Here is a 25,867-nt window from a genome sequence, read left to right on the forward strand (position 1 = left end):
ATGTTGTGTTCTCTTGTACAGAAAAACCGGTGTGCTCACCGTGAGCCTGTAACGGAGGACACTGTGACAGTTCCCCTTACTGATAGCCCGGGCTCCTCTTTGAGACCAGCCTCAGAGCCAACCTTTTTGTCAGTTCTTCAGGTTTTGAAAGATACATTTGGCATGTTTCTCTTTCTGCATTTATAAAGAACCATTACCAAATGCTGGAAAGGAAACCTGCCAAATGTAGCTGTGGAATAGAAAAATAATCTATGAAACATACCATTAAGACAAAAACATATGGCAATGTGCTAATCCCTCTTCCCCACCTCACAACTAGCCTCAAATCTAGGCCAAGCAGTCAGTGCAGATTATAGCACATGAGAAAAGCTCATTTATGCTAACAGCTCCTCCTTCAGCTGCCCCTGAACTACTTGTATGTCTGCCTTCTCCCTGAGTGCAGGACCGAGTCATCTCCAAGTTTATCTCACAGATCATTCATCTCCCCTCCCTGCCAAATCAGGAACTAGTCTGTGCTTGCAGGAGCAGCTCCAGTACAGAAATTAACACTTCTATGGGGAAGTTGGGAGGACAACATGTGGACGTGAACAGACTTTTCCCCAGTTTACCAAAGACATGAGATAAAAGAGCTCCCTTCCGCAAATACAGTATCCTCTGTGTACAAGGTTTTTCTTGTTTGACCCCTTGGTCACTTCCTGGATGCCCTCCAAGCTTACTGCTGTCTTCTGCTACCCAATTGCAGGGTGGAACTTTATTTCTCTCCTCTGCTTTTCACAGAAAAGGAGTGTTCTGCTGGACACGCTGCTCTACAAATAAACGTCTATGACTTTTGCAAGCACTGAGACACCAAAAAGCATAAGAAACACTTGAGAAAACACTCCAGTCTCAACTGATAGAACAGTCATTAACTCAAATCCTGTATTGAGCTCACTTAGAAACCAATACACACCTTTCAAATATAAGGAAAGCCTAAATGATGTTCTCCTCAAAAAAAAAAAAAAAAAAAAAAGCCTTGATTCTAAGCAAACATTTCTCTGCAAGGACATGATCTGACATATATTAAGCAAGTAATATGACATGGGCTCAGATTTAAAGTTAACTCTGGGTTTGTAATATGCCCTTCACAAGGTATGAGTTTTTAAAAAGCAGCTTTCTTCCTAACTTGGGCTTGCCTAGCTTGCAAGTTCCAGACAACCCATCCCATTTTGCAGTATGCTGGGTACTAGTGTGGACTTCATAGCACCATTACATATCACCGTCTCAATTAAACAGCACAGTATATTCATCTCATGTGATGTGTTTTGCAGATGAAAAACCCAAAAAGGTGGAATCAGAGTTTTTGCTGTGCCCTGCACCAATCCTATACAGAAGTGGCCAGTAAGTACTTGAAATAAATGTCATCCTATGTTTTGCTAGCATTGGACCCATTATTGCTGATGTTAATCATGTGGGCTTTTAGCTAGAGGCAGTCTTTTTATGGAGGACTGTTTTTGTGTATTTTTTTCATTCTTGTGTTATTTCCCTGGTGTATTTGCCAGCTTTAGAATGGGCTTTAAATAGTCATCTGTGACCAAAGCAATTTGGACAGTGCCTTAAAAATGAATATTCAGCCAGTTTATTCAACACTGAAAAGGTCTGGCTTGTCATAAGTTTTATGCAGATTAGCTGCTTTATCAGGGCATAATACGCTCTCTTCTGGATCATCTTTAGGCTCATTGTTAAACAGATTACATTATCACTGACACTTACAAGCTATTATTAAAATTATGTGTCAAGATGTGTACCACTGCTCAACATGTAATGATAAAACGAGGCACTAATTTAACAACGGCAGCAATCTCCTAACAGCACCGTGGCTAAACCACAGTTCCAGCCTTATTCTAAGTGTCACAGGCCATGGCTGCAGATTACTTCTGTCCCTTGGAGAACTAATTCTTCCCCCCTCCTCTCAAATTCAGACATGCCCAAGGCTTTTAGAACCACTTCAGCTTCATTGTTGGGATTTATGAGATAGCAGCATGAAATAAAAAAAGTTCTCTAAGCTAATCACAAGTGAAAAAACTGCATGTCAGATCTTGGCCCTGTGGGAGGGAGAAGGCTGTTTACTTTCTCCGTTTTGCAAGTAGGTCTTATCAAGTAATTATTTGGGATGAGTTTTTAATATTTTTAAGTTTTGCTACAGCTTTACATTGTCAATTTTTGTGAGAGTTCTTAGCCATTTAAGAACTAGACATATTGCTTAGATTGAGTAATTCATTTTCTGAATTAAGCAATAATCAACAACCTCAGTTGCTGCAAGACAGATAGCAAAACCCCAAATGCACATCTGTTTTGTGCATTAAATGGCAACTGGGAGGAGAAAAGTTGGGAAGCAGCAGAAGAAAAAGCTTCAGTGAATAACCCCAGTGGAAGAAAGCAGGGTGAAGCACTGTGGAGGAGCTGCACTGTAGTCTCCATGCAGCAGCCAAAGCTCATCTCTGGGGAGTGTGCACTGTTTTAGAGCAATGCAGGAAATCGGCATGGAGGGGGAGGAGTTTTTAATTCCCTTAAGTTTTCCTGATACTGAAGTTGCCTTTAACACAACCACGCAAAATGTTGACCTGAACCTTAGTGCTAACAAACTCCTGCGGCACAATTTGCTATTACATTACACTGTGCAGTTACACTGGTTTTGATAGAGCTGGGCTGCAAGCTGTCGTGTGCCTGTTGTACAACAAACAGCTGTAGCAAACTGCTGTCTTAGCTAAAATAAATCAGCACCATGTGCAGCTGTGAGACCTAATTTTATCATGAGGAAAATATAAATCAGTCACATTAAGAACTCCTCCTCTCTATGCTAAGTATTCCAAGGGAGTTACATGACCTTACAACAGCAGATTAGGCCCCAAGTTCTGAACACCCCAAAACCTGAAGCTTCAAGTGAAACCATTTTGTAAAATGAAAGCATAGCACAGTCTGAGAGCCTGTAAACAGCCTGTCCTGCCGAATGAATGTGAAATGCATGGCATATTTATCTGTATAGATTAAAGCACCATAGAAGTTACATGCTGCCTTTCCCTTGTTCTGTGACACGTTACTGAAATGGACAACTAACTGATAACGTAACTACAGTCTAGATGAAGCGCCTATTCACAGCATGTTTGTTCTCAGCACTGTTTATAAGAACACATGAACACCACACACGAAGTTGTGCAGCTTCACAGAAAACCGTTTCTCAAAACTTGCTATGTAAAACAGATCCACAATCCTATTTTGAAGTAGTTACAGCTTTGGCCCGGAGATAAACAATTTGCTGTGCAGAAGAGTGACAGCTATGAAAGATATGTACGTACTTGAACTCTTGACTTTCCATTGGCACAGCTCAGACTATTGCTGGATAACTCCCAGTAATTCCTCATGTAGTGGAGCTAATATTAGTTGCTAATGTAGCAACAACCGGTCTGCTCATTTTCTAGTGCTCTTTTTAGCGGAGTTAAGTACAACACAAGCAAAGTTAGCTTTGTGATTCTTAAACTTGCAGCTTTGGTTCTGTGTAAACAGGAAAGACTCACATAATGGGTTTAGTTATACTTTTGTCATTTGAGACACTTTGAGAGTGATTGATTCGCAGTTTTCAAATGCAGAACAATAAAAGCCTATGTAGACTAGGTAAGGTCCCTGGACTGGTGCCATTGTGTATTTATACTTGGTTTCCAGCTGCTGGCTGTGTTTAGTTAGGAGCCTCCAAAATACCATCTGTAGATTAATAACTAAGCTTTCTTTTCAAACTGTTTTCATAGTACCATGCAGGAGATTGATGTGGTAACTTTACATTATGTTACAACATGACTGTGCTGCTTGTGCTACTTAAAATACCTTCTTGACGTACCACTTCCAAGGTGCAAAATTACATTGTTCTCTGACAAAATCATCTCTTCTGCAAGACCCTTGACTAGTCGGCAGACAATAATTACTTGTGAGTTCTACATGAGCAAGTTACACATTATACAAAATTGAAATGTTAAAACTGTACAGAATGAAGAAATCTCTTGTACGCCATGGGATGACGAAAACCCAAGGAAGGTTAATTGCTTTGCTTCATGTAGTGAGAAATATCTTATTGTGAGGGCAACTGTAATATTAGAACCAAACCAGTGTGCAAAAAGGATCCATTTTCCTGCACTGACAACTGAAGAGCACTATTATTTTGAGGGTCTTGCAGAACAATTGAGAAAATGAGTTCCTCTTTATAGAAAAGGCTGGACTTCATTGTCCTGCCACAGCTTCAAGGGAATCAAACTAGATCAGAGCATTTCTTCTATGAAAATTACTTTAGAGGTTTCTGTAGTCATTGTACTTCAGAAAGTCCTTACTCTACAGTAACTGTTACTTTGCAGTAGCAGTACACAAAAAGCTTGAGAATACATTCTTACACTACGACAGCTTTTGTTCTAGTCCTTTTGCTCTAAGTTCTTGGCGATCACACTCTGAAAATATATATTTGTAGACTTAACTCCAGTAACTGACAGCTTTTATTCCTCTCAACCAAGACAAGATAATGGACAAGATAATTCTAATTCCTGAACATTTACAAATATTTCTTAGTGCAACAAAGCAAGTATTTAAACTACAACACATTTCAGTGAAATATTTTGTATTATATATTTACATATCTACCTGTTAACTACCTCATTTTTTTCTTTAAACTAGTTTCTTGTTGGTGTATTACATTGAGCTTTTGGATTAGCTGGCTCTTACTGCTAAAAATCCAGTTTAATATTTTCATGCAGATAGTCAAATAAACAATGCAAAATGGAGGCTTGGTTTCTGCTAGGAAGAAACATCTTCAAAATGAACCAACAGGCTGAGAAATAATAATCGTTCCTAGAATAGTTTGGAGAAGTTCAGACGAGTTTTTCAGAATGCACATGCATTGTTGCTGACCAGCTTCATGCATCCTTGCACTTGAATTCAAACAAAATATCTGCTTTAAGATTAGCTGACAAAAGCAAAGTGAGCATTTACTTCTGACTCTGACAAGATACATAAGCTTCTTGTACCTTGAAACATACTAAATCTGTTTGAACTCACATACAGAAGGTTTACCTGTTTCAAGACACCAGCAGAAGAGAGGACATGGGGTCAAGCAGGATCATTGCTTTCATTTAACTATCTCACCACCTCCCTCCATCTCTGAATTGAGTGATTTGTTAACACCTTTCCAGTGAAGTAGCACTTGACCATATAATCTGAAGTGGGCAGTATATTTGCTTTTGGGCTTGTAAACTTAAGGAGTAACAAATAAAGAGAACTAACCCAAACAAACCTGAGTGCAAGTGAGACCATGCTGAGAGCCGCCTTGAGTTTGTGATGAGATCACATGCAGAGAATGACAGCCTGCATTCATGTCTTGAACAACCTTACTTGCCCTCTGTTCAAATCATGTTGGCTTCAGTTTGCGTATATCCTTTCCTACATCCTGTCCAACATGAGCAGCTGATGGTGCTTAAGAAGCAAGGACTGAACTTCAGTTATTTTTTGTGGTAGGAATTAGAAAATACCATGCTTGTGTCCCACAGTTCTTCGCTTCCTCTAGATTCAAGTTATCTGACTGAATTTCAGTCTCCAACGTGCAGTTCACTTCAAGCAAAGCATACAAGTGTGCATGAGAGAATCTGTTAAAGATCATCAGTTTGTTTCTTACATATTGCTAGTAGTAAAAGCTCCTGGAAAAACACACAAGTTCACAAGTTTTGCAGTAACTTTAAATGTACTTCCTATCCAGACTTGCAGTAAGGAGTCACAGAGGGAAAATAGAACTTAATTGAGCAAGTCTTACGAGAGTCTGAAGTTAATTGGAGTATCATATAGCTCAGACTCTCACAACTGTAAGAAAACCTAAGAAATTTTGTCCTAGAACAAAAACACAGGGGGAAGGGATCTCTAGGACTGAGGACATGGATTTATGTTTCTGAGCTGCAAATACCACCTTGAAACATGCTTTCAGTTGGCTGTTAACCAGACTTCTCACAGGAGGAGCCTGTGTCATTCCAGCCTTTGTTCCTCCTGTTGAAGAACAGCTGCTTGGCTTGTTCTGCACTCCCTTGTCAGTGGGATGGCAGCTCAGCAGGAGCAGCACATTGTGGTTTCTACACTGGTATTTCTCAGGTCTTCAGATTTTCATCTTTTTTGGTTTATCACTCCTTCACTTTTGAGCCTGTCTTTGCAATTCAGATGCTTTCCTTAGCCTTTAAGAATAAAAAAAAATGAGGGAACAAAATCTCATTACATAGTGCTGTCAGCCTTTTCACTAACAGGTTTCATGACCTAGCTTAGGTACCTACTACATCTATGTCTTCCTCTTTGCAAGTTTCAACTTCTCTCTAGACAAGACAAATGACTTGTTTTCCTGTTTCACTTTTAGAGAAATCAATTCCTTTCCACTGCAGGACTTGCCATGATGTCTAGTAATGCTGTCTGCCTGTTTGTACTTGACAGTTCACATTACCTGCCCTCAGCCTATTTTCATTTGAGCTACTGCTTAAACAAGCTCCATTTTAATCCCTTTTGGTAGCCTGTGACAGTCTGAATGCAGGCAAAATTTTTCTTGCTGTCCCAAATTTCAGTGGTATAATTTTCATCTCTGAGCTACAGATTTAAGGCAGAATGAGCTGCTCCACTTGTTGCTGTCAATCACATGCAGGGCTGAGGACAATGGGAATTAACCACAAGCTTGAAGTTGGACATGGTTTTGAGAACCTCTCTCAATAGGGCCTTAAGGGAAGCGAAAGTTGTATTCTGGAAGAGTTTGTAGCCCTGCTCAGAGGAGTACACTTCCAAATCCAGGACATTTCTTCCTAGGAGTTTGTGACAAATTCACATAAAAAGAGTTCAAAGTGAAACAAATACCACAGGGGGGCTGTTTAAAAATTAACTGCAGTTTACAGGAAGTTGCTGCTCAGTGCTTTAGGGGCCTTGATTGTTATTTACTGTAGCTATGTAGGAGAGAACTGAAACTAGCTGGAAGCCCAGGAGCTCATGCCCAGGCTGTCACTGATGCTCTTGCCTTCCTTCTCTGCCTCCATGGGAAACAACCTCTCAATTCTAAGACAAGCACTTCCTTCACATTATTTCAGGTGCTTTGAGTTAAAGATGTTTCCATTAAAGTACATGTAGGAAATTGCTATTTTGAGCCTTGTTTTCCAGTTAAAAAGTATTATTTTAATTAATCCCAGCACCAGATTTAGGAGGAAGAGCATGGAACCACAAAAGCAAACAGACACTGGAGACGAATGGATTGTGGTGCTCCATCCTGTAAATTACTTCATTTGGTTTTTAGACAGCTGCTCTCATTTGAGAGCAGCTGAAAGGTGTTCTCTGAAATGGCTGCCATGGCAGGCTGCTAACAAAGGATCCCAACTATTTCTCCCCCTCAAAACATGTTACATCGTAACTCCATCCACTGCTTCTTGGGGCATGAACCTGAGAGCCATCATCTTAAAAAACTGCTTTAAATGTTTATCCCTTGGGAAATGAGCATTTACACAGGCCAGACATGTTTTGAAGCTCATTACACAGGCAGAATGCCATGCAAGTGCCTGCATCTTCAGGGATATGTATAATGCATGTGAAAGCAGTGAAGCCATCCTTTTGCAAGTTTGACTTGCCTGTACTTAGAAAAATTTTTTTACATTTAATTTCCTTTTCTGCTCTGACACCTGTAGGTACTAAACAACATCCACTTGCTTCCTTCCACATGCTAGTACATTTGCAGTATTAAGAGGCAGCATTTTCCACCTAGTTAAATCAATTAGCTAAAGCATTGCATTTGATGCACAGTGATCAAATACCATAGATTTGTATTTTTACTGCAGCTCCACTATAGGATGTCTACTTTCCCCCTTTTTTCTGTGGTCTATGAGGGCTCTGAAGTAGTACAGCAGTGTTCAAGTGATGCTGCGTAAGATGACTGATGTTTAGTATGTTTGCCTAATTAACTTCTGGCTAATAATTCTAACCCATTAAGTAGCTAGTTAGTATTTGTTTCGAATAAACACATCTGGTCCTGCAATGAGTGAAGGTTCTGCCTGTGCATGGGTGACAGATGTGATGGTAGTTTCCCCAGTGCTCCCTTTTAAATAATTAACAGCACACTGGTGAAGTAGCTTTAGACAGACAGCCTCAAAGCCAGCTGTATAGTCTCAGAGCTGGATCTATGGACATGTGCCTCATCTCATTAGTCCGCTCCATCTATTACGCTCCCTCTTCTTTAGTATTTCAAAAAGCTACGTGTAGCTCTAAGAAACATCCCTTTAAATAACTTTGGACTCTTGGCTTCTGTTCTGAAAGGCAGCAGAAGAAATAATGTGTCAGGCCACCCAAGGGGCAAATAGCATTGAATTCACAAGCCTTGCAGATTGATCTCTTACCAAACAAAGGGCATTCGAAACAGTCCCGCCCTGGTGTTTCATTACTTGGAGTTGCTGGGCTAGGTTTGGAAACAACCTTCTTTTGAGGGAAACATCATCTTGTGTAGCTGACTCCTTTATGCCATCAATAGCATCCTAGGCTGGAACAGCTGGTAGTTCTTATCAATCTCCAAAGTGAGAAAAGCTATTATTAGTTACATGCAGAGGGATCATTCCTCTTAACTCAGCTTTTTTTTTTTAAAAAAAAAAAAAAAAAAAAAAAGGTTTTTCCATGTGGTGGTAGGGTTTTCAAGTCATTCCCTCCTCCCCCCCCCCAACACACAGGGGAGGAATTAATAAATTAAACTGCAGTATATTTAGCAAAAGACTAATTTGCACAAAAATTTGTTCCTAAAAGTGAAACTTGAGTTCTTGCTCACCAAAGGGCAAGGTAAGATTTATTCCTAGTTCTGAGGGTCCATGAACCCTGCCCATTCTGTGTGGCTATGCCATCATGGTTAGCACGCAGCTGTCATTAGTTGTAGTGATACAGGCTCAGTTTGTGACCTTTGTTTTGTAAGGCATCAACAATAGCACAGCTGCCCCTGCATAGCTGAGATCTCAAACCTGCAATTTGGCAAGAAGAACAGAACAAATTGGATAAATATACATAAACACATTGTGAAGGAAAGGAAAACAGAACAGAATGAACCAGAGCATCATCCTACAACTTGTTTGATAGGGATGATTTAAGTAGGCATATGGTATAGTTAAATGTGCTTTCAAAAACATTGGCCTGATTCTTCAAGCAAATATGAAATAAATATCTAAATTGAACAAGAGCTGATACAGTATCATTAGTTCTCTCAAAGGAGGCATATGAATGCCTTTGGAAACGTGTGCAAGTGGGGGCTGGGCGTGAACAATATGCAGATTTACATTCCCACACAAAAGTATCATTAACTTATTGTTAAGATTACACAACTGTACTTCCCTCTAACACCACAATCATTAAAAAACAAGCAGGCAGTGAGCTAATATTTAGATGTAACCCAGCACCCATTTTTAAATCTTACTAGTTTACTCTTGGCCTAACAAAGCACCACAGCCACTGTAATACCTCCCAGACTCACAATTTGCATCCATCAGCCACACTGCCCACAGTGCACATATTTGAGAACCAGGAACCACTGCTGTGCTCATCCTACATGGCAACCTTTCAGCACTGTCTTATTTAGTAACCAGATAACAATTATAAGTTAAAATTAGCCTTTGTCTTTCAGCATTCCTTTTACCAGATGGAAAGAAAATATCAAGTAGGTAATATATCCAGAATTTCTTAGCTTATTACAAAAGACATCTAAGCATATACATTTAAAGGATGCTCTTCACGTCAGACCAGGTGTTCCCCCCACATCAGGTGCACACAGAACTTCACTTGGTCAATTTCAGTGCATTTCCAGAGCACATAGATAACCCTACAAAATTACCTTTTTCCTTTAGGAAAGCTCATCATTTTGCTAAGTGCGTTAATTTGAGCAGAATGTTAATTTGTTTGCCTTAAGAAGTATTGATAGAAGTTGTGTGAAACTTAGCTGAGAACCAGATGAAAGTAGTAATTACTGTCCTTTTCTGCAGCTATAGCTGCAAATTGCTATTTAAAGGCGTAGTCATGACTTGTACTACCCCTTGTCTGAAAAATGTAAGATTTTGGAAACACATAGGTACAGAAAACATGTGTTAAAGAACATAAATTAGATGCAAATTCGCATTTGACTTACAGTATTTTTTAAGAGTCACTTAAGAGGTGGATGAATATTCCAGGGTGTTTGTTGACAGTCATCTGTTTTCTCTCACATTAAATTACATATTTACCTTCTTTATTTGATACTGTGAATTAAATAGAATCACCATAATCTTTGTAACATAGTAGGGGATTAGTTTGGACACAAAACAAAATGAGTCATTAGTGTAAGTGCTGCCTGATGAGTACTTAGCTGCTTGCAGGTGAGGCAGGCTCAAGCATGGGTTTAAGGACCTATCCTGGAAGTCTTGGCCCCAGCCTGGAAGCTCTATTACAAGGATATATTATTTTTAATAACACTTCATCTGGAGAAATGGGAGCGATTAAAATTAAAATTAAATAAGATTTCTTAATTATTAGGTATCCAAAAGACGATGATACTTCACATTCAAGATAATACCTCTGTATACAAAAGCACAGGCACACTAAACCTGTGAGCTGTTCTCTCTCAGTAACTGGTTGCACAGTTGTACCTTAGGAAGAGCTTGATGAAGGAGAACCAGCAGTCTGCAGTTCCAAAAAGAGGCACCAACCAGCAGAATAATCACAAGGCTTTATTTGGCTTGCTAGCTTCCAGAACCCTTGTTGTCTTCCTTAAGCACAGTAGCTGAGTAGTTCTCAAAGGCTACAGAGATAACAACAGTCAACACTAACAGGAAAGTGAGGCATGCTTGCTTCTTTTTAACTTTCCTGCGTCCCTCATGTGACTTCATTGTGCTCCCTAATTGGTAGGGTGCCATCTCTAAATTAATCAGGTTTTTGTCACCTGTGTTCATTTCAGAGCATCTGTGCTCAGGTGATCAGAATTCTTCTTCAGCACAGATCTACTCATGGCTAATTAAGCCCAGTGATTTGATACTAACATTATCTGTCATGTAAGCAGCTCAACTTCCACTGTATCACTGATTACTCACATGGTACAATCACCCCCCAAAACATACACACACACCAACAAAAACAAACAAAAATACTAGAGAAATGCACTTAGGTAGTCAGGTAGGAGAAAAACAGAAGTACAGCTACATTAGGCCTAATGTCTGGTATAAATATTAACTTCTGAAAATATTTTAGAAATACATTTAGTTTGACACAATTAGATTATAATTGGAACTATTCACAGATGGAAACATCCTCAATGAATTGTATAGGCTAACTGCCTCCTAAGACATATGGATCTGATGTTAAGATCAGTAGTAATTTCTAATGCAGTCCTTCACGTTCCTCAATAGGGCACACAGTGTTCCCAGAGCATTAAGAAAGAGTGCGTGAGCAGAACTAAGTGCTTAATATTATGCAGTGGACATAGTATCCTGAGCTGAATTAATAGACTAATTTAACATAATAATGACATTTCATACCCTGTTACTGCAGGTTCCCATGATTCCATGAGATCACAACTAATGCATTGCTGGCTTCCAGCTCTTTCAGATTCACAAGCACTTCCCAGCAGTGAAATACTGATGTACCTCTGGACTTCCATCCCATGGAAAGCCAAACCCAAGTAGAGAGTATATTGAGCACTGTGCTGAGAAAGCTAAGTAGTCCTGGGGTGGTAAGAGAGGATCCTAAGACAGTTGTAGCTTGATTTAATTTCAGTGCTAAGCTACACAAAGAAAGAAGTAGGAAATTAACATGAGTTTGTACTAATTTTTACCAAAAAACACACACACACACACAAAACAATACAATAAAGATTTGCATATAGTAGAGGTCTTGATGGTCTCAGGAAAAAAAAAAAAAAAGAAGTATTCATTTTTTTATGCCTGTGTGGCTTGTGGGAGAAAAACAATTGTGAGCATGTGTCATAACTGCAGATTATTAACTGTCTCCGGTAAAATTCTCAGTGATTAAACAGTTTCCTATGCTTCCTAGGCATAATGACCCTTGGCACAGGGGAAATGCACAAAACATTTGGCAAGCAAAGTTTGTAACCCTGCTCCAAGGGAACTTACTGTGTCCATATGCAGCTGGGGCTTTTGATCTAGGAAGAGGACCAAAACCAGAAGCGTGGGCTTGAAATACCTTCCTGTTTGGCTTTGCGCTGCCTCCTCCCACTGCAGGGATGTGGCCCTAGACTCAGCGTCAGATCTGTAGTCCTGGAGTGTTTGTCAGTCAATGACAGGTGAAAGGACCTTCTGTGCTTCGGTTGGTGGGAATGCATGCCTAAGTACTAGTTGGATCCCCAGCAAATAATGTCAGCATCATAAAGGCCACTTCACCTGGCACAAAAGTATTCAGTCCACCTGCTGAGATGAGGTCAGGATTGTTTGGGAATGGAGCTTTCCCTTCAAACAAAAACACAACATTGCACCAAATCAGGACATGTTTGGTCCTCTTTGAAAAGTGGTGAAGGGTTAAAAACCTGTATGTGCTATGGTCGGTCACAGTGGGTTCCAGTTTCCCCATCCTTTGGATGACCAAAATAAAGTATGGTCACCTTAGCACCCCTTTGTCTTATCAAAATGTTGTGCAGGGGATGAGAAATTATGTAGAGGTAAAGTGATGGGTGTACAAAAAACAATAGTTGAAGCATTCCACCAAACCCCTCTGCTGCCACTGGTACTGATTTTCCAGTGTCTGATTTCTGTATATGTACATATATGTAGATATGTATAGATGCATTTATACACACACATGCACTCTTACTATTGGCATACCAACATCAACTGTGTAATAAAACTACACGCGATTCATGGAAGTAGTTGTTTTAATGGAATGCATGGCTAAATACTACTTAATACCCTTTCAAATACATAGATCTATTATTTTCCTTCTGACTATGTACAACATTTTAGCTATTTTAATGCTGGCACTTGATTCTAAAATACCTTTAGTCACCATAATTTTAATAACTTTTTGAGCAGTTGCCAGTTTAATTTTCAGTGCGTGAAAATTGGAGGTAAATTATTTATTACTTCTAGCAAATGTCTTTCACAATTTTATTTAATTTTTTCATCTTTTTTAATGGGTCATAAAATGGCAGTCTTTTATTGGATGCTCATAAAGTAAGGAGCAAATGAATACTTTGCAAATAGGTTACTGTGGATTGAAATGTCAGTTGTATTTCACAGGGTATGAAAGTCTTTAGACCAGAGCTGTAGTGACATATGGCAATGGGCCAAGTTCCTCTTCCGTAACAATAAAACAGCAGTGGACATAGAGGAAAGAACAAATTGGGATTGTTGGGACTTCTCAAGTTACATTTTTTTTGATAAATTATTTATTAGAATGGTCAGTGGTCTGTGGCTAATGCAGTTTAAACTTGCAAGAGTCTTCTGGTTAACTTTGGTCATAAATAAGAGTATTTTTAAAAGCTCTGTCACATTGAGTATTTCCAGTATTGATTCTCATCCACAAGGTGACACTTGCCTGTGACAAAATACAGGAAAATCCCTTCCACACTCAGGAAGGGTTATGAACTGTAAATAAAAACACATTTTTTTTCACTATAATGAAGTAGGTTTAAAAACATGGACCACTGGCAAATTGCATGTTAAACCTGTGTTACATAAAAAACAAATGAGTTTGTGAATAGGTGTGCTAATTACACATGCTTATAAACTCAAGTTTGCCATCTCTTTGATTGCACTTCACTCAAGTGCTGTGTCAGAAGTAGTCGCAAGATACGAAGGAGAACCTGGGCTAAAAGCTGGCCTTGGGCACTGCAGGCTGTTGGAGGAACAGTGTGAAGGCCTGCACTTGCTTTTCCCTGATGGCGTGTTCCTGCCATCGTGTTTCTCAAGGTAGACACGCAGAAGCTGGCCAACTCCTCATGCTTCTGGCTGCCAGGCCATGGTGTTTGTGCGTGGTGTTAGAAGAGCTGATGGTTATCCTCAGGGCCTGCTTCCCCTCCCCATGCACACAAAACTAAACCCACAGCATAAACCGCGAACACAGCAGAGGTGAGGTTTTAGCGGGGTGCTGAAGAATGTCTTTTGGGGTTGCCACAGCAACATCAACATTTACACTTCCTGATTCTTTGTGGGTTTTAATCGGGGTTGACCTGAGGAGATGCTCTGTTTTGCAGCAGCTTTCATAGCAGAGTTCAGCATTTGTTTGCGTTCTGGGGTGATAAAAAAAAAAAAAAAAAGTATCATTCTAGCCTTTCCTTGCAAAAATACGGTTGTGTCTAAAGGTTAGTTTTACTACAGGAAAAATGTGCCCTTGTGTGTGCTGCTAGGTGTGATAAGATTCACAGTGAGGTGAGCACAGTGAAGACTTGAACACAGGTCTCAAGCCAGCACTGCATTTCTGCTCTTCAATTGTCTCACTCTCTACAGACATCAGTGGGAGGAGGGATGAATTTTCCTCAAGTATTTGGAAAGTACTTAGTATACTGCAGCTATAGTCATGTGACTCACAGACATGGTAGCAGATCTGGCCACACACTTACAAAACCATTCGTTACTACCTGTGAAGACATTTTTGAAGTATTTCTGATCATTTTTACCAGGCAGACCGAAAGTATGGTCCTATACCAGCTGACCAAAATCTGTGGTGCTCCTTCACCTGTGATTTAAGCCTATTATAAGAAACCACTTCAGTCTCTTAACATTTTAAACTGTCTTGCTCCTGCCTCTGGAAAAAAAAAAAAAAAAAAAAAAAAAAAAAGGATCAATAGAGGTCCAAAGATTTAGAAATGTTAATTGCTGACAGCAACTAATTCTGCTCTGAACTGTCCTGAGCTTTACGGGACATCACTGAAGGAATGCAGTACTCAAACAACACTGACAATTGGAAGTGAAGGCACCGCAAAACCGTAATCACTTCTGAATGTCATTTTATTTTCAGAATAGTTACGGTTTATGCAGAGTACTGAGCTAAAAGCCTTGCATACATGGACAGTTAATAGTTAACTAAAATAGATGTATTTGTGGATAGGGCTTTCCCTTGGACATTTACAAAGGAGTGGATAGAAGAAACAGGGTGCTCATTTTATTGAGCTCCAAATTTGAAGGGGTATTGTTTATAGGAAGCAGAAGTACACACAGCCCACCAAACAGGTGGATGCTAAAGAAATGAATAAAAAGCTTTCCTTATACCCTACAGACATGACAATTTCAGGACAGAAGTGATTTTGTATGTTGACAGGTTCATCCTTTTGAAGATGAGATAATTATCTGTATGAGTTCACTCTGTAGCTTCTAGAACTCAACGAGTATGATCAACTCCTCTGAAAATCTCCAATGGCCTATCCCTGCAGCTGTGTATCAAAATGGAAGTTGATACAGAAACTGGTTGTTCCTACTGCTTTGTATCTGTGTTGATAGCTGATGTGTTCAGTGAGCCTGCTGCTTGGGATATCTGTCAGAACAGCTGACAGCTAAAGGTTGGGGGAATGCGAAGCCTGACAGCAGCGATGCGGCACCGGGGACTCAAAACCTGCTCTTAGTGCAGTCAGTGGGAGTTATAGCTTTGGGCCCAGTTCTCATTTAGACATGCATGCTATCAGTGCCCTTTTCTGGGGCCTCTTGTATTGCTGGAATGGTGTAAAGATGCATAACTGTGACTGAGGATAAGATCTTCAGGTCCCACTGACAGCAAGAGTTCAGTCCTGGAGAGGGTGATAGTAGCACCTCCTACAAACAGGGGTAAACTCCCCATTTTTTGTGCTACTTTTGAGGCTCAGTTTCCAATTCAGACACTCAAACAGGTACCATTTATGTGTCATTTACTTGGTGTGTAAGTGTGGTTGTGTACTGAGGCTACAAAAAAGAGGGTCGTGCCACTGCAACCCTGCCCTGTCAGCAAACCCACCTCCCGCAAACTCAGGCACGTTGCTGAAGAGAATAGATGACAGACATCCCTACTCACAAGCTTTCTCCTAAATCCCAGGTCAATATTTAGGTCAATGAACAGAACCAGAGCACAGCTCTCAGGTTTGTAGAGAACTGAACATAAATTGAAGAAAATAGCATATATTGCAGTGGGAGTGTGCTGCGTGGCAAAGGGGAGGGAAAAGAAAAAAGGATCACTTTTGATTCAAGCACTAATACATTAGAAAAAAAAAGAGTGACATTTTTTAACAGGATTGTATGTTAACTCTTGAAAGCTGGAACTGTCCTTGGGAATCCAAGAAACCCCAATACCTAGTCGCAGGTGCAGGAATTCCCAAGATACGCTTTCTCCCTTTACACACTGGAACTGTTAGTGTGAAATGTGATACTTGAGTTAGTTAACACAGCCACCGTCAGGGTGTGCAGCAATGGGCACTGAGATTTTTGCTTTCTTAGAGGAGAAGCTGAAGAACATGTCAGTGGAGAGGGGCAGTGTGGAGGTTGTGAGTGTAAGAAGCGCTGCTGCAAAATAAGTAATTTGTAATAAGTAATTCAGACCTAAAGGTCTGAATGATGCCTGGGAGCCTCCTTTCATCAGAAGCTGTAGGAAATGATCTATATTATCTTTCTAGTGGACCTAGCAGGGTTTTTTTGTTTGTTTGTTTCTTGTGCGTGTTTGTAGGCCTTCATATACAAACCTTGCATGAGAAAGAAATGAAACATCAGTAGCGGTCAGAGGTACAGCCACCATACTGCAAACATGCTTCAACGTTGCTTTTCTTCTAAAGTTTTAAATGTGTTTTGTTGCACTCATGCATCTTCCTTTTCAACCACTTATGTTTGGGACTGGTAGGAGCATGGTGAGCAGATAAACAAAGTACCAAAGGGTAAAAAACATTGTGAAAAGGTATTAGAAAGTATTCCTGGCTAAGAGCACAAGTTGGTCAGAAGGAAGGATGATATTGCCAAGCAGCAAAGGGAATTGGTTAGAGAGCAGAAGAAAATCCATATGAAATCGAAGATTCGTGTTCATTTATTTATTTATTTTTACATGAAATGGGGAAAAAGCAAGCATTTGAAAGCAGTTTGGAAATTTGACCCCAGTAGCTAGCAGTAACTGTGGTCAGATGTTCCTGGCCAAATCTAGGAGTTCTTCACTAGTGCACAGGCACAGTTATTTTTGATCTCAGTGGAGTTTTGCCCAGTGAAAGACTAGAAAAATGGTTCCAAACAACGATCGAAGAGCTGAGGAAAAGTTAAAATGTGTTTAGACACAGTTATAATAATATGGGAAATAATGAAAATGTACAAGGTATGTAGGCATTTGGATTTGTAGAATTTAAGAACATGGTATGGTATTTTAAAAATCAAAATTACTTGGTGTACTGCAGAAGGGTTCTTACTGTGCTACCAGGATTTGAACCAAGCAGTATAATCCCAATTTAGGCATCAGTCACTGGGAAGGCACCCACCATTATACAAGAAAGTTCAGGAAAAGCATAAAGGCTGAATAGGCTTTATGGTCAGGAAACACAACCACAATGAACGCCTTTTCTTGGGTGTAACCAACTCCAAAATTTGGTGTGGAGCCTGTGGTGTTACTCTAACTCAAGCTTTAAAAAGACAAGGCGGGGGGGAATGAAACATTTAAGAGAACAATCTTTCCTGTTTGGATTTGAACATAACTGAAAAGTTGCCATCCAGAAGTACTTCTGTGTGCTGTGATTTCTTCTGGATTTAACGACTGAATTCAGTTCTCAGTTCTCAGTTACCTAGTTAATACCATGGTGTGATCAGAGTGCAAAAGGATGTGACCCAGTGATGCTGGAAAGAGTCACGGTAACTTTACTGGGCTGTAGGTCAGTGCCTTGGGCAGAAAAATGCTGCGTGCGCTGTGCTTGTGATCTGCAAATCTCAACAAAGTTGAAGGGTTTAAACTTACAATTTTCTTCAGGGACATCTGTCAGGATTTAGGCTGTGTTTCAGCAGCACATCATAAACTTAAGTCCTTCTCCATTCAACAAAAGCATGGAATGAAATCCTCTGGCACTTAAGTCCAGAGGATTGTTTGGCCAGTCAAACCCAAGCGGAGTTGTCATGCTCAAGTTTCTCACATCATTTCTCATTACAGTGGCAAAGTGAGAAATTGAAAATAAAAAGATAATAAAAAGCACAGCATTTTAAAAATTCATCCCTAACTAAAGTTTTTCACAGTTTGCTTTATTTAGTTAGTTGGGAGGGAATTTAATTAATTTTTTATTTTATCTGTTCTGGTTCACTTTCTCCCGTAGTAATTAGAAGTAAATTAGAGTTATTCTTTCTGTTAGATCAATTATTCATAACATAGACCATTTAAAAATTAGTTTAGTAGAAGCAACTTACTTCATTTTTACTAAAACTGAAAAAGAAATTAGCCAAATTAGTTAAAATAGCTTTGAACTCCATATTGACTAAAGCATTTGTGCCAGAATAAAAATTCATGACATATAAGAAGAACAGTATAAATGATTAATCATTTTAGTTCATGGATATCTATATTTTTATTTAATTACATCTATGCAAAGTATAAACTGTCTGAATCTTGGGAATCCAAGCCAGAGAAGCTGAAGAGTCTTCTTCTGTTTAACATTCACCATGTGTTGTTTTCTTCTAGGGTTAATTTGTAAAATGTAAACCACATACTATTTGTATGCAGTGTTTATGTACTATTTATAGAAAGTCTTGACCATTTATAATTATCCGACATTTTTATCCATAATGTCTGCATATGACTAAAGAAATGTTTATGGAATAGATGAAACAATGTTATTTTTACAGTTGATCTGCAATTTATTTTATGTAAAACTTTTCAGGGTATTTTATGTTAGAGAAGGGATATTCTCTGTTCAACTGCTTATTGAGAAGACTAAAATGATTTCTAAATACTAATCGACACAACACCAGAGGGACACTGCAAGCTATTAATATATTCAATTTTAAGCAGCATAAACTGAAGAATAGAAAGCTCAATTTGAAATTACCAAAAATTGGTTTCTGAAAGCCCCAGGGTTGTTCTCAAAGTACAACCCTGTAACAGTTACATACCATCAACACTGAAAAGTCATCAGAGGTGTCTACATATGGTAATGCAAAGTAACCGTGTTAGTTTTAGGATTTCTGTGAAATCTCAGCTAGTGCAGCTCCGAGGGACTGGCTCCCATCTTCCTCTCTTTGAACACATCCTCTGTTTTTTGAACACAGTCTGTATGTACAAGAAGCTCCACAGCATGTATGTGCCTTTATTGAGTTTTATGGCTGCTGATTTTTTTTTCCATTTTCTTTCTAGAACTCTAGAAGTTTTGGTGAGTTTGAATGAAGGGCAATCTTTCATGTCCAGCTCATTAACAATTACTGCTTCAGAGTGTGTAAGTAAAGAGCTAATGTAATTCAACACTAAATGCTGAAATTCAGTTTCTGTTATGGTTTTATCATTGAATGACTTCCCAGTGCAGAGAACCTCAATGCGTGGCAGGTCTTTTAGGTGTTTAGAATGCACAAATCCACCTAACTGAAAAACACACCTGTGCAGACATACAGAACATACAGAATTTGATGATACAAGATTTCTTAATATTTAAGTGCATACATATTATGTATGTCCTAAGTAATTTTCTCCAGGTTTTGAGACATGCTTATAATCTCTTTTATAACGCCAGTACACTCAATGAGGAAGTTTTTCAGCTGTTTTGCATTCCTTGATGAAGTGTGCGTGGTGGGGGTTACAGCCAATTTTTTTTTTCTACAGTTACACAAAACGATTTCTTTAATTCTTCCCATTACGGTGGCAGACAGCTTTATGTTAGGAGCATCTTTATTTCAGGATTCCATGTAAGTGAGGTATTGCTGTGCCTATCACCCTAGACTTAAAAATAATAATTGAAAGCCATGTCTTATACGGTAGGCTTGGAGATTTCTCTTCGCTTTCTGACACGGGCTCTGTAATCAGGGTTTCTTCTTCCATTACTGCTGATCTGTTTTGCTAGCTGCTTCAGGAGCTGCTGATCTAGACCATATGCAGAACTATACACAGAGGGAAAGTCCTGGAATTCTCCTCCCCCACACTACCTCAGCTGGCTCTGTCCTGAGATCCAGGCTCTGTCTGTGTGTTCCTTGTCTGTGCTGTGCCTGTGTTGTGCTATAGCCTGCAAATCGTGCTTTGCTAAATAGATTACAACAAATTACTGTACCACACTGTGCAGCTGTGACTTTCAAAATACTGGGAAGCTTCCACGCCATTAGAGACCTGCTCGCTATAAACATAATAATGTCTTAAGAGCCAGGTGTGACACAGTCACCTGGGGTCCTGTTGCAGCACAGCTCCACTTTGTAGGATCAGTGGGAGCAGATTGAAGCTGAGTAGTGTGACTTCCGTGCAGCTTTCCTGTCAGGCACAGAAGCATACAGAACAGTGCCTTCTGCTCATCAGCATGTATTTTTCCAACAGTATTTTCATCACTCATAGGTAATTAAACTAAAAGAGAAAAAAATAGTATTTTTTTTTTCTTTTCATTTTAGAACTAAACACTTGGGTAACTATAGAAGTCAAAGTTATCTCAGTTCAGCCCTTAAGTTTCAGGAAGGAAGCCTGAATAAATTGAGAGCTGAAGAAACACATGCTCCCCAAACTGTGTTTCTCTGCTTAAGCGCCTCTTTGTCATTTGGATGCAGTTCAATTTTACACCAAAGCACAACGAAGCAGCCTCTCAGCATGATAACCTAAGGAGTGTGGATTTCCTCTTTTTCCTTTTTAGTCCTTCCAGAGAAACCAGTACGCAGTAAGTTTATCTCTATGCCCTCTTAAAGATTGCTAAGCTTGCTGACATAGGTAAAAATAAAGCATTGCTGCAAAGGAGATCATACCAAATTGCTGGGTGAAGCAAAATAACTGTTCCCTCTGCTTATATTGCTTCCCTGTGGTCAGAAGTTTTAACTAACAGCAAACAGAATGAATACAGATGTGCACTGACAGAAAAAACAGTGGAACTTCTGATCATCTTTTTTTTTTCTGTCTTTCATGCATGTTGCAGCAAAGAGAGCTCCATACAAGGAGAACTGCTGTTTCCATAGTAGCAGATGGGCAACTGCAAGAAATGGGTCACTGCTAGAATTCTTCCACTAATTCTGATGGCTGAGCAGCTGATGGCTAGTTGGTATACGAGAGTTACAAGTTCCAGCCTCCCCTGGCAAACACACATTGCTGCAGAGAAAACAAACAAAAAATGTGTTGCACCTACGCGCTGAGGCATGCATCTTACCTGTTTCTTGTAAACCTCGCTGCCTGGTATATACATGGTCACCTACACATACTTCGGATAAAGCTCTGCTTCACTTGCAACTGTGCTTGCTTTGGCAGAATCACTTGTGCTTGCTGTACTCCAGCATTAGTGATTCCTAAACGTCTCTCCTTTCCTTTTCCTCCATCTGAATTTCAAGTAAGTTCTGTTTTCATGAGGTCACCATGACATGTTTCTCAGTGTTTTTCTAAACCGGCACAGAGGCACAGGCTACCAAGGGTAAGACGAAAAGCACCTACAGGATGTGGGTTTGAGGTGCTGCAGATGGGCTGCTCACTTCCTCATTAAGAGTGACATTGCTGGAAGCAATAGAAGTCATTGAGAATTTCTCAGGACAGTTGCTTCAGGTTCAAATGCCACTACTACAGGCATTTAGTGTGCTATAGTCTATGCAGTGTGAACAAATACTATGGCTTATTACTAACTTGCCCAGATGCATGGATCCTAAGCATAAAAGCCTGACTAGAATATATGGATTATTGGTAAATATTCATTAAAATTCCACCCACCTACCCAAAACATGTGGAACTGAGGCCTCTAATGGAAGGTGTTACTGAACTTACACCAAATACGATTTTGACTGAGATACCTATCTTGATCCTTTGTGCTAAGTTTCTCTGTTGGAGAGAAAGTGAGACAGTAAATAGAAAATAAAAAATAAATAAGTGGATTTGTTTGGTTGTATCAGCTAGTTGGAGGCTGTTTGGGGGCAAGTGAGAGGAATTGTTTGCACCATCCACTGATGTTGTCTTTCTGCTTTCTTTGCAGTCTAGCGGAGTAGCAGCACTTATTGCTGTTCTTGTGCTGTTACTTCTGGTGGCGCTTGGCCTGCTCTGGTGGTTCTGGCCCCTCTGTTGCAAAGTGGTGAGTAAAGACTTTTAAAAAAACTCAGTGGACCTGTGATTTGCAATCATAACCTAAACTGTATTGGGAAATACAGATACCATGGGAAATAGCTTAAGTAATAGGACGGTTACATGTGACATAAGCCGTCTGATGAGGCAGTTTTCTTTCATTAGTGACAGGCAATAAACTGAAGAAGAGACCAGTTTAAACACTGTGCACTGCACCTTTAGCAGTACTTCTGGCTTTCTGAGAGACTTGCACACACGGACGAGCTTCAGCAGGCTGATGTGCTGCTCATTGGCTTTCTACTGAGCAAGCAGATGTGCTATATTCCTGTGAAATCTCTGAAAAAAACAGTTCTCTTATTTGAAAGTTGTTGGCCATAATGGTACACAGATGTTATCCTGAAATCAAAGACCATTTTAAAAGTACTATCACTAAAATTGGTATTTGTAGTCCATTATAGGCTCTCAAGTTGGAAATCCCTTATTGTCTTAATAATCCCTAGCAAAAAATTAAATTTTCATCTTGCCCACATTACATATTTTTTCATCTGAATAATGAACGCTTTTTATCCTTCTAGCAGCAATAAGCAATGATGCTTCACTAACTCTCCTTCCATCTCCTCGAATGCTAGCATTTTTAAATTGGTGGAGTTTAATAGTCATCCACTTCAACAGCAGCACTGAAGACTTGAGAAGTGGAGATTGCTTCCAGGCTGTTACTGTATTCCTTGTCTTCTCTCAGACTTGTGGAAAGGATGGTGGCAGAGGAACAGACCTTCTCTCCGGACCATGCTAAAGCCAAAAAACTGAAAAGTTTTGTTTGTCATGGTCTATTAGACACCAGGCTATTCTAGAACAAGAAATCCTCAATCCCTGTTTCCTTCCTCATAGTCTGTGGTTTCTGAGACCTACAAACTCTCCTCTAATAAAATGACTTTCTTCTGTCTCATTCTTCACATCAGAGTCCCGTAAGAAATCTAGGAACATTGTCTGTTAGTTGTTTTCCCTCAACAATGATATATATCATGAATCTTCCCATGGAATAGAAAAAAATAACATCATAAGAAGAAAGCTTCCCATTTAGTATTTTAAAATAATTGGCTCACCTTGATTCACAGTTCCCATCGTATGGCAAATCTTCCCACACTACGCATCTTCCTCTCGTTACAATAAATAGCAATTGCAGTGTCTCAGTCCCTTGAGAGCAGGAATTCCTGAGAGAGCAGAGTGATGATTCTGTAATGACAATTACAACAATGCTTTCTGGATCTGTATGTCAAAGTCCTCTATAAAAAGTCAAATGTGCAGCTCTGTGACTAAAATTAACTGAATAGCTGCACTGTGTAATGAATTGCCTTGGGTACGGTACCTTGGGTGCCCTTGGGTGCACAGTGTTATTAATGCAGGCTCCTGTCTGGGCTAACCTCCTTGGTGGGGATAACTTGGGCGTCTCCACAAATAGCTGAACCAAGAGGTAAGAAAATGTCCCTTCATCCTGATTAATCTCATGCTTACGTATGTTACTCCCTGATGTTTACTCTAAGGAGTAGTAACTTACCCAGAGTAGCTTTTCTGGATGCGGTGTTTGGTTTGTAATTGGCTACTGCTAGGGAAGCCTTTGGCTCTAGGTTAATAAGCTATTACTAAGAAGCTGCCTATCTTGTATGGGAGCAATAAAACCAGGGCCCTTTAAATTTTAGTGCTGTTATTTCCTCCCACCTCTCATAGACATTATCTGCTCCCTTAAAAAGAAACGGTCATTTTAGGTCATCGTTTCCTACAACAACACTGAGTTCCAAAACCACATACTTGCACTGAACCTCTTACCAAATACCGACTCTTCATTTCTTGTTGTTTTGATGTCTGTTTCCTCGCCTCCTTATACTGTGGTTCTATTCTTTTCCTTCTATTCTGCATTTAGGTTCTCACATTACATGCTATTATCACTTCTGCCTAAGTACTTCTGGGCTTTGGTGTTTGAGAAGAGGGCCAGCATACTATGGCCAGCCAGGAGGTCCTCTGCCCTTTCTCTGAGCCTACTTCCCTGGCAGAGTGGCATGTCTATTTCATGGGACAAAACCCAGGAGCAAGGCTGAAAGCAGCAGCCTTCAAGTGTTGTGTCATGGGCTGCAGAATCGAATGGAAAAGGGAGAAGTGAAAGGTGTTGCAGACAGTACAGAATGGGTGTTCTGAGCCACACAAGGGGGTGATCCCTGTTGCCTGCAGGAAATGTGAGCTTCAGGTGGTTTGGGAATTCCACTTTGTCCTTGCTAGGACTCGGTCTTCACAGCGTTCTTTGATACAAAGTCCGTGTTGGGGTAGGGGCTCTCCTTTTTCTTCTTTCTCTTTTTTCCCTTCCCCCCGCCCCTCTGCTTTTTTTTTTTTTTTTTTTTTTTTTAAGCAGTTCACTGTTGACAGTTCTTTCACTCTTCCCTCAATATCAGAACATATGATCGCATCAAGCTGGCTTCAGGCTCTGGTGCTGACATTTCCTAATGCCCACATCACGCGAACATTTGAAAAGTGTTAATGAGCAGATCAAAGGGACTGTTGCCTGAAGCAACTAACTTTTTTTTTAAAGGAATCGGCTTTCCTCCAAACTCAAGTCTTCATTCTTTGCAACTAAATAGATGAGGTGCAGCCTTGCCTGCGATGATGATGATGATGATAAAACAAAACAAAACAAAATTAGGAAGTAATTCATCTTTACATGTGTTTAATAAGACAGCAGCATTATCCAGAGTTTTCAGTATTTCAACAATCTGAATCAAGTTCAGGGAAAGTTAATTTAGCAATATGATGATCTCAGTATCTGCAGTGTCATGCTACACTTGCACTGCTTTATGCTGAAACCACATTCATTCTTTGGATTTCTCTTTTTTTAAAATGTTTTTCTACTGATTTCACGTGAAATAGCAGGCAAGACTGAGAATATTCTTTGTGTGTGCATGAGAGAGAGAGTGTGTGTGTGTGAGGAGCCTGTGGAAACATAAGGATGCAGGCATTTACATTCCACTTCTGTCAGCAAGGGTGAGTATCTGCTACTCAAAGCAGATTATTTTCTCACACCACTGTCACATTTAAAGCAAGTTTCATTTTCTGAAGCTATTAGAAATAGCAGCTAATTAATGTATTGGTTAGTTTCAGATCAGGTTTACCCTGTAACTTCAGGGATTTTAGCAGCTGCCGTAGGATTGAATCTTTTGCTCAGGGAGTCAAACAAAAACTGTCACTGACTTGTGACTTTCAAGCCCTGTGAGGTAAACAGAGTTTTCCTTGATTCTTTGGGGTAGAAATTTTAATTCCATTAAAAACAGTAGGCACAGGGCCCAAGTGAACTTTAGCATGTTTAGAAGTTTGCTGTATAAAGCTGTCTTTGCTGAGAAGAGATCACAGGGCTTAAGAATCACAGAATTATAGACAGTGCAGTGATCATACTGTTTAATGATGTAAGTGTGCACCCTAGCTCGGCCTTTTGTCCTGTATAGCTAGCAGTCTTGGCAGGAAAATATGTGCTTTCGAGGTAATGGTTAGAGACAGGCAAAAGGAAAAGAAAAATGAGAGTTAAATAAATAAAACACTGTGAACATTAGTAGATTGAGAGCATCATTTTACTGTTTACAGTCTTTTAATTGCTTTCAGTGAGAATGGAAGATTTTCATGGCTTGGAAAATCTTGCTCAGCACCCAGATCTCTCAGAATCTGTCCCATGATC

At 39.8% G+C, this 25,867-nt stretch overlaps 1 protein-coding gene across 2 annotated transcripts in view; it reads left to right on the plus strand.

The window, feature by feature from the left end:
* ANTXR2 (ANTXR cell adhesion molecule 2) overlaps positions 1-25,867 on the plus strand; it is a 111,419-nt gene that overhangs the window by 32,754 nt on the left and 52,798 nt on the right. The window contains exons 10-12 of one of the 2 annotated variants that reach the window (XM_082759864.1): positions 1,308-1,377; positions 19,294-19,309; positions 22,070-22,165. In XM_082759864.1, the coding sequence (XP_082615990.1) occupies positions 1,308-1,377; positions 19,294-19,309; positions 22,070-22,165 (182 nt within the window). Of the gene's footprint in view, positions 1-1,307; positions 1,378-19,293; positions 19,373-22,069; positions 22,166-25,867 lie in introns of both variants that reach the window. The other variant, XM_082759863.1, reaches the window with a different exon arrangement.

Source organism: Aythya marila, assembly GCF_965140915.1.
Source record: "Aythya marila genome assembly, chromosome: 4".
NCBI lineage: Eukaryota > Metazoa > Chordata > Aves > Anseriformes > Anatidae > Aythya > Aythya marila.